At 40.4% G+C, this 9,962-nt stretch overlaps 1 protein-coding gene across 1 annotated transcript in view; it reads right to left on the bottom strand.

The window, feature by feature from the left end:
• Window positions 1–9,962, bottom strand: part of slc7a10b (solute carrier family 7 member 10b) — a 25,695-nt gene that overhangs the window by 9,770 nt on the left and 5,963 nt on the right. The window contains exons 3-4 of the mRNA XM_008281634.1: window positions 8,572–8,776; window positions 6,511–6,662 (exon numbers count right to left, since the gene is read on the bottom strand). Of these exons, the coding sequence (XP_008279856.1) occupies window positions 6,511–6,662; window positions 8,572–8,776 (357 nt within the window). The remainder of the gene's footprint in view (window positions 1–6,510; window positions 6,663–8,571; window positions 8,777–9,962) is intronic.

The following is a 9,962-nucleotide window of genomic DNA, read 5'->3' as shown; positions in this document are numbered from 1 at the left end:
GCAACATGTCTGGCAGTGGTGCCTATGAATCTGAGGGGATGTGGAGAAATCCTTTTTGTTGCCATATGACAAACCATTTGTTCGAGAGACAAACGGAAATGGCAGTGGACTTGGTTGGATGTTCTTCACCTGCACACCCCTTCCAGTCACACTATAAGTGAGTGGCTGCAGGTAATCAGTGCTTGCTCATCCTGCAGAGGTAAAACCAAGAGGCTAAGAGTAAACAGGCACAAGCAGAAACAGTTCAGCCTGTTTACTTGTTCTGTTTTCACATTTTAGCAAAGATTTGACGGTGACATGTAAGATTATATGTGATACCTTCACCTATCCTATTGAGTTTAGGTAATTGATGTAACTAATACAACCCCTGGCAAAAAATGATGGAATCACCAGTCCTGGAGGATGTTCATTCAGTTGTTTAATTTTGTATGAAAAAAGCAGATCACAGACATGCCACAAAACTAAAGTCATTTAAAATCAAGAAACACTAAAAGAAATCAAGAAAAAAACTGTGGTAGTCAATAACAATTGCTTTTTTAGATCAAGCAGAGGGAAAAAATTATGGAATCACTGTAAATTTCCATTTCCAAAACTAACACCCGCATCAGATTAAATCTGCTCATTAGTCTGCAGTTAAATAGGAGTGCTCACACCTTGGAGAGCTGTTGCACCAAGTGGACTGACATGAATCATGGCTCCAACACGAGAGATGTCAGTTGAAACAAAGGAGAGGATTATCAAACTTCTTAAAGAAAGTAAATCATCACGGATTGTTGCAGAAGATGTTGGTTGTTCACAGTCAGCTGTGTCTAAAATCTGGACCAAGTATAAACAACAAGGGAAGGTTGTAAAAGGCAAGCATACTGGTAGACCAAGGAAGACATCAAAGCGGCAAGACATAAAACGCAATATGTCTTGAAAACAGAAAATGCACAGCAAAACGAATGAGGACTAAATAGGCAGAAACTGGAGTCAATGTGACCGAACTGTAAGAAACCGTCTATAGGAAATGGGATTTACATACAGAAAACCTCAACGAAAGCCATCATTAACACCTAAACAGAAAAAAACAAGGTTACAATGGGCTAAGGAAAAGCAATGGTGGACTGTGGATGACTGGATGAAAGTCATATTCAGTGATGAATCACAAATCTGCATTGGGCAAAGTGATGATGCTGGAACTTTTGTTTGGTGCCATTCCAATGAGATTTATGAGGACGACTGCCTGAAGAAGACATGCAAATTTCCACAGTTATTGATGATATGGGGCTGCATGTCAGGTAAAGGCACTGGGAAGACGGCAGTCATTACATCTTCAATAAATGCACAAGTTTACATTGACATTTTTGATGCTTTTCTTATTCCATCAATTGAAAGGATGTTTGGGGATGATGNGTGATTTGCTTTTAGTATTTAGTTTGATTAATTTTCTCTTTTTGTTGATTTTACTCCCATTGTTAACGTCTGCATTTTTGCTGCTTCATTCACTGTTTGTCTGTGATACATCATCAAAGAAACGTCATCTGTGATCGGATGAAATAAAAATTGAGCTATTTGGTCAGACTGACCAGAAATATGTTTGAAGGAGAGAAGATGAGGCGTTCAAGAACACCAAACCTACTGTCAGGCATGGTGGTGGTGGTATCATGCGCTGTGGCTGTTATGCTGCCAGTGGAACTGATGCTTTGCACAAGTAAATAGAATAATGAAGAAGGAGGATTACCTCCCCATGGTTCAGGAAACCCTAAAATCATCAGCCAGAAGGTTGATCTTGGACACAGTTGAGTGTTCCAACAAGACAATGACCCATAACACAAATTACAAATCAGTGTTTCCTCTACATTCATTTAGGAGTGGCCACCATTCTTCTGCTGAAAAAATCCTAGAGGAAACATTGCAAATCATAAAGAAATGACAAAATCAGGCTAGAATTAACAGATGACTACCAAAAGTGCCTAGTTAAGGTAAAAATGGCAAAGAAAATTTTAACCAAATATTATCGTTGCTGTATGTATAATTTCTGAACAATCAGACTGTCATTTTCCAGAAGACCTTATCTATGTAATCTGTGAAATCTATATAATCTATGAAAGAATTCCAGTTTATTATTGTGTTTTTGTGACAAAGACACTTATGTTTCAAAGATCCCATTAGTCATTGTGACTTCAATAACTTTGCCATGATAATCATGGTCGTTACAAGTGTATGTAAACTTTTGTTGACGACTCTAATTATCTTTAACCAGCAGCTGTTGCTTATTGTGGTGCTTTAATATTACACTCCTAGAAAATTGGATGACTACAGAAATTTAAAAAAAGAATATATTTTTCATTCATAGTACAGTTTCTGTTTTTTAAATGCAGGTCATTTATAGTCTCCAAAACTGTGATGACATCATCAGGGTTATTTTTAGACTCTTCCAGAGCCAAAGTACACATTACTACAGCTTGTTTCATGTGAGATGTGCTAATTATGGCTAGTAAATTGACACTGACATGCAAAATAGGAGGACTACTGCTTCAGTAATATCAGTATATGGTTCTAGCCTTTCTGTGAGGTGCTGGTGCTCTTGCCGGCAGTGGGCGGCAGCAGCCAGTTGCCATGGGAGGCAGGAATGTGGGAAACAGCCGAGTGAGGGAGGGCGTGATTGTTTCACCTCGTCCATCATTGTCACCGACTTTGCCCCGCTCTCTCTCATGGTGGCCTCGCTCTCCAGCACAAAGACACGCTGTCAGCCTCACAAAACAAACCACTTCCGTTGCGAAGGGCAAACAAAACCGTCTGCGTCCCCCCTCCCACCCTTCAAGGAGGCCGGGTAGAGCTCACGTTTCAGGATCCAGTCCCAAAAACAAGTGTGAATGATGGCGTCAGAGGCAAGGAATCGCACGCTAGAGTCCTGTCGTTTCACCTCACCAAAAAGATTTCAGGCCAGCCGTTATTTACTCACTAATCAGACAAAGAGGCTGTGTGAATTAATGGTAACAGGCCTACTTAGGCAATACACTGAGCAATTAGGCAGCTTGACAGGTTCACGGTGACTAATGTACAACACTGAGGTCCTTCATGACATTTGCTTGGCCTCCTGTATCACCGTCACTGACAAGACTGACTGTCCTTACAGTCCTAGTGCAGTATTTTAGTGAATTAATTTTTGATGCAAATGTGAATTTTTGAGCAATAAAGCTTTCTGCTGCTGTCACATCCCATCAGAGTTCACAAAACCGAGCAGAAAGCTTGACAATATCTGTCGTCACTTCAGGTTTTGTTGAGGGTTGATTCCATCATCATCAAAGTTGTTGGTAGGTGTTCACATTAATGTGTGTTTTGTGGTATATTTCTTGTATTACTATCTTTGGTGTCTCCACATCCAAAAACACTGCATGGAAGGATTGGAGAAACAGTGTGTTCTTGTGATCTAACAAGAAGCACTTCCACAGTCAAGGAAAAGGTTATTAGCTAACTGCATTATTTTTGAAAGATTACAGGTAATGTAGGAAAAAATCCAATTCAGGATTGCATTGTGGTTCCTGGATGCTGTTACTTTAGAGTTTAGGCTAATGTCAGCCACTTTGTCCTGTTCATAGGATTCATTAAGTGTACACTCCAGCAACTCCTGTCAAACTCGTTACCTGAGACGTCATTATTTTTTACAAATTCATCCCTCAAAATTCTCATTGACAATTTTTTGTCCTTGTAAAACTGAAACATATGTCAAAATTTGAACAAGAAAGCATAAAGTTAACCTCCATGTCACTGGTTCAAGTATGTTTTTCTATAATAAGCACTGGCATCCAACATGGGGTAAAATGAAACCATCTGATCTTACATTTTCCCTAGTTGTTCTGTGCTATGTATCACTGACTTGCTCAACCGTAGACTGAATGAATATGGTTGACATGACAGCTCCTCAGAATTAAAGGTCAAGTTATCTCACCCAGTGCAGTACTGGTCGTAAAGTCTGAGCCCTCTATGTCAGTGAACAAGACACAAGCCAAGCTAAAAATAATTTAAGTACAATTCCACTTTTTATATAATATTGCAATTTCTGTCATTTTAAGTACATGCACTGCCCAATTATTTACTTTCCCATCATTGTTATTGTGTTTTTTACTAATTCCATAGATATAAATTGATACAAAAATGCACAACTCTGGCTCTGCTGCAGCTGCCTCTGTCCGTAGTCCCCATCCTGTAGTCTCAAGTAATGTCCTACCTGCAGCACACACGAGGCTCATTAGGCCTATCAGTGCTCGGTAAATCTCTTTGTATTTCACAGTATAACAGAGTTTTAAATCTGGCTTCTGTGACAACAACCAGGAGTGATGAGGTTGCTGGAGATGAAGAGAGACGCGACTGTAGCAATCGAGACAGTCTAGGCTAGAGGTACTCAGAGTAGAGACAGAGCCTGTGGTGGAAAAGAACTAGCAAGTAAGTTGCTGTGTTCTAGAAAGAAAGGGCAGTGTTTGTGTAATTACGATCACTGCCAGAAGGGGGAGACAAAAGTTCTGCAAGACAGGTTTAAATATTGTAGAATATTACTGTTACAACAAAAATAACAATATTTTGGTATGAAAAAGAAGCTTTCTAATTAGGCCACATATCCTGTATTATTCAGTTCGCAAATTAAAGGAACTCTGGAACTCTACTGGCAGTACAAACAGCATTCCTCCAAAAGATATCCCCTCATTTGTTGTTTTGACAATGGTGGTGGAGAGTGCTGTCGGACACGTCAGTCCAAAATCTCCCAGAGGAGTCTTATTGGGATGAACTTTATTGAGAGTGAAGGCCATACAAATGATTCACATCATTTTCCCACTCAATTAAACCATTCAGTGACCCTTTGTGCCCTGTGCATGGGGGCACTGTCATCCTGGAAGCGAGTGTTCCCATCAGGACAGAAATATTTGATCATAAGATGAAGGCGATCACTGACAAATACGTTGTATGGGACCTTCACGCTAAGAGGACAAGCAGATCTGAACCATGGCAGCAAAATGCCCCCCACAGCACAATAAAGGCACTGGATCCTCCCACTGTACAGCTCAGGGGTTCAGCTCTTTCCTTTCATTTGTCACCTATCTGTATCTGGCAGTTGTAACTAACCGAAAACATACAAGTATGAATATTCTTGCTAATTCAGTGAGTTGCAGTTACTAATATCTCCTGTTTTGACAGACACACGTACATTAGGAGGTGCACCAGTGGTGTCTGTGTAAGTACTGCACTGGCCTCAAACAAGGAGCCTGAGTTAGTCGACCTTTGCTTGTCACACAGTTTTGAGTGTTAAACGATATAAACTGTATGCCAGAAAAGCTTGACAGTAACAGTAATTAAGGGAGGCAGAGCTTTACTAATAAAACTGGTCAGGTCTGAGGAGGTGGCATCTTTGTCCCAGGCTCTTTCCTCATTACTCAGACAACTACTTCTCTCACTTTTGTGTGAACAACCAAGTCTACCACCATTAGAATTCAAGATTAAAGATGCCTTTATTATCAATGTACAAGATATTACAATGAAATTCCAATGGCAGTTTCTTACACTAGCAGCCTGAGTAGCAGTGGGCACTGTTTAGAAAATGTCACATTACCAACCCTATAGTTAGTGTGTGTGTGTGTATGTGTGTATGTGTGTATGTGTGTGTGTGTGTGTGTGTGTGTGTGTGTAAATAAGTGAATGCCTTCAGGCAGGGACTGTCCTAAAGTGTGGGTCTTTATCCACATTTGTACTGCTATACACAGTCAGCCATGTACAAACTATTTACTGTCAAGCATAATGTGAAAGAAGAATCATCACCGACTCTGCTGCAGCTTCTTCACTTCACTCTGGCTGTGTGCTACCACCTCAACATATATACTGGGAAACAGTATAGCCATGTTCTCAAAAGTGATTAAAGGACGTTAAGTACAAAATCTCAAAAGTCTACTAGTAAAATAATCTGCTCTTGCACTAAAAAAAATATCGGGGAGACCTCAAATGTGTGTAGTTATATTCAAATGAAAATGAATTAACACTGAATTAGCATTTTCTTGATTAATTCTGTTAAATGATCAAATATGTTCATTTCAGTATGAATCATTTTAGATATTTTACTGGAGCAGCTTTGAGTTCATTCTGTCTTCTGCTCTCCTCCCTCCTTCAGGGACGAAATGCATTTTTTACAATCAGGATTCAGAAACACTTCAGTCAGCAGTTACATAAGAGAACTTTTACACGTGACCACCTTCCCCAGCAGAAAGTAGTAGCACAGAGGAAAGCATCAGCATCCACCAACAGGAGCAGCAGAACAACCACGAGACAGCATGTCATCCTTCATGAATGATGCAAACACACTGTGGAGCAGTCAGCATCCACCCTGCAAGCTACATCAGTGTAGTGGTGGAGATGTTGATCCTGTTCTATTTTAATGCAGCCTCCCTATCAATAGACACCACACTTATCACCAGCAACCCTGTAAACCACACCCTAGAAATGAAAATGAATTAAAGACTTACAATTGGTGAAGACACTTACAGAGACAAGTGGCAGACAGCATCCGTGTGGCCATGTATGGGGGAACACAGTTTGGAAAGACAGGCTGCAGGACATAGCTGGAGAAGGTGAGGGCAATGACAGCGAGCGTGGTCGGGTACATGATGAGGACGGCGCTCCACAACAGGAGAAACCTGGACGAGAGAAGGACCCTCAGTGACATGAGACAGATTGAGAAACTCTCCATAAGTCAGTATGAGACAAAAAATAGAAAAATAGGTTAAAAAAAATAAAAATAAAAAAAACCTGACCTAAAAGTATACATTTTTGTAGTTGATTACACTAATGAATGTGTATTTTCAGTTTCCCGCATGCCTTCACTGTGGTGGTCTATATGCTTTTCAGGGCTTTTATGCCATTTAGGTTAAACTCATAATAATCACGCACCTGAATACAGGAAATTGAGTTTGCTTGTACTGTACATGTGTGCGATTGCAGCTTTACCATGCTAACATTTAGCTGTGGCTTTGGTCTCTCTCAAACAGCCAGCTGACTGTCCTGCTAGGAGCCCTACCTCCTCCCCTCTCAGTTAAATCAGTCAGAAAACCCAGCAGTTAAACCTTCCTTCACAACTTTGGCTTATGTAGCTTTTCCCTTGAAGTTCCATTGCATCCAACAACTTTTAAACCATCCATTCAGGACTTTGTAAGGAAAGGCATTGTACAATTCAAAGATCTGTGTATAGATAACACCTTAACATCATTTGAGGAGTTAATTAAAAACTTCAGCCTTCCCAAGTCAGATATACTCAAGTATCTACAATAAGGATAGACTGATTGTGGGCCTGGCTGAATATTGGCCATCTGATTATAGATGTTGTGATTTTAATTAATGGATTATCACTAAGTTAAATATGCTCCTATATGACGGCACTCAGTGATCTCAGCAACATCCCACCTACAGCACTATTTGATTGGTTACAGGTCACAAGTAACAGCCAATCAGCACTGACTGAAGTTCCTGGAGCTGCCATAACCACCCCAGTGTTACACAGCATGTGGCAAACGCTATCTGAGGAATGCTAACATCTTTCTAAAGAAAGGTTGACTTTAGCAGTCTGTTTTAACTGTCAGATACATCTCTCTGGCAGAGACACGACTTGCATAAACTGAACAAAAGACACAAGCAGTCACCACAAATCAGTTTCACAGTGGCTAAAACTACGCCAACAGACAGTGGCTTAGTTAGGAGGCAGCCACAGTAACCCCCAAACCATGTCATGTGTATTGGATCCACATATCAGTTATCAGTCTTTCTTGATTACCAAAAATCTGCATCCTTATTGGCCCTGAAAAACCCATATTGATGGATCCCTCATCTATACGCTGTCTAGCTCGCCTACAACAGACATGACATGGTCCTCCTTCTGAATCCATCTCAGGAAGGCTCATCTCAGCCCTCTACAACATGCTTTCTAACCCATGCTCAGAGCATCATGGAGGAGGACTTGTGACTGCCTCTATCAGAACACTTTTGGTATTCTATACTCAGACTTGTCAATTCAACCTCTTTATGTGCTTGTCATTGCTTGAGTGTGGTACATAAGGCTTTTATTTAAAAACCAAAAGTATCTCACATGTATGCTGAGGTTTGTGACAAATGCAAAAGACTCCTTTATTGACACCTTTTGTCAGATATTAAACCCCAAACTGGATCCCAACCCTCTGGTTACTTTGCTTAAGGTCACTGGAGAGAAAGCATAAATACCTGTGGAAAAATTACCTGCGTTATCATTCGTTTCCCTTCTTCTCAAAGACCTGTATCGCTCTAATGGAGGGAGGCTTCCCTGCACACTCATACATGATGATTAAAGGACACTGTGTCCTGCTTGTCCTGTCTGGTCCTTTATAGCAGTCGTACATTTTTGTTAAATTTATAGAAAAAACAAGTGTACAAAGAAGAAGAAATCTATCACAGCGCACTGCGTAGACAGAAAAGCAATGACCACTTGCTTTCTGATTTTCCGATCTACCACACAATGTAATGTTATGGAATGACCATGGACCTTGACGACACAAAAAGTGCAGCAGAGGCTTCACTCACCCCATCAGGCCACCGAATATCTCTGTTACATAAGAGTAGTCGCCTCCAGATTTGGGAATGGTGACGCCCAGCTCGGCGTAGCAGAGGGAGCCCAGAGCGGCAATACAGCCTCCCAGCAGCCAAACCACTAACGCCAAACCCACCGAGCCCGAGTGCTCCAAGACCCCCTTAGGAGAGATGAAGATCCCAGAGCCGATGATGTTCCCTGAGGACAGAAGAAGAAGGTACAAGAGGTGTACATTTTAGTTGCCAACTGGTGAAGGTGGAATGGTCTTCTCAAATTTAAAGATACATGATATAAAAAGGCAATAACGAGATTTTTAAAATGACCATTTTGTCAATAATGACTCATCTACTGTGAAACTGAGCATAGATAAGAAAATGTAAGTGGAATGTCCTGGCAGCATGGGGAAAAGATAATAACAAAGAAAAGAGAATACTTACAGAATGGAAAAAACATTACAATAACAAATAAGAAAAACATAACATGTGCTGCACAGGGTCAGAAAATGAAAGACGGTAGTTTTAAGATGAAGAAAATAGTAAATCAGGTGCTGTTCAGGGATCAAGTCGGTAAATGAAGTCCTTGACAGTGGTCAGCAGTCCACAGTATCTGTGGCAAACACGTCTCATGACTTCGTAGTTCCTTTCAAATGTTCCCTTTGCACTCCATAACCTGATGAAGACTCTCTGAGTCGAAAAGTGCTGGTTTATCCCTGTATTAATGAAGAATTTTTATGTTTAATATAAATCACAAACATTTCTGTTGCTGCACTCTAACAACACAAGTGGCCCACACTCTACCAGTAGCTACAGATGAAAAGGCAGGAATTCAATACTCTTTGGACTGCCGACCAATACTAAGGAATTCCATTAAGAAGTGAGACAATATTTTTTTCATTTCTAATTACATAGATACATAAAACTCAAGTAAAACTCTTACATTGTATAGAAGAATGTACATTAGTGTGAGCATTTTATGTAAAGCAATAGACGTCCTGGGTCCACTCAGTCATCTCTCCAACCCTTGCTTTACATTTAAAGTGCTCCAGGTTTGAATATCAAATATAAAAAAGTGCATTTCCTGTTTTTACAGTGTGAAGGATCACACTCCTTAGAATTATCCTAAGGTGTTGGAAATCAGTTAAAGCTCCGTCTCTCAAAGAGGAGGTCATCTAATTAACCTATGCCCTAACGAATTACAGCCTAGTTTTAAATATCTTTTTCAGACTCACTGGATCTAAAGATTGACGGACAGAGTTTAAATTTCAACTATTAGCCAAAACTTTTCTGTGATGAGGACTGTATTCTTTTTCTTTGTTTTCTGCAACATGTCTGGCAGTGGTGCCTATGAATCTGAGGGGATGTGGAGAAATCCTTTTTGTTGCCAT

Source organism: Stegastes partitus, unplaced genomic scaffold (genome assembly GCF_000690725.1).
Source record: "Stegastes partitus isolate 25-593 unplaced genomic scaffold, Stegastes_partitus-1.0.2 Scaffold240, whole genome shotgun sequence".
NCBI lineage: Eukaryota > Metazoa > Chordata > Actinopteri > Pomacentridae > Stegastes > Stegastes partitus.
This window is presented reverse-complemented; position numbering and strand designations above follow the sequence as displayed.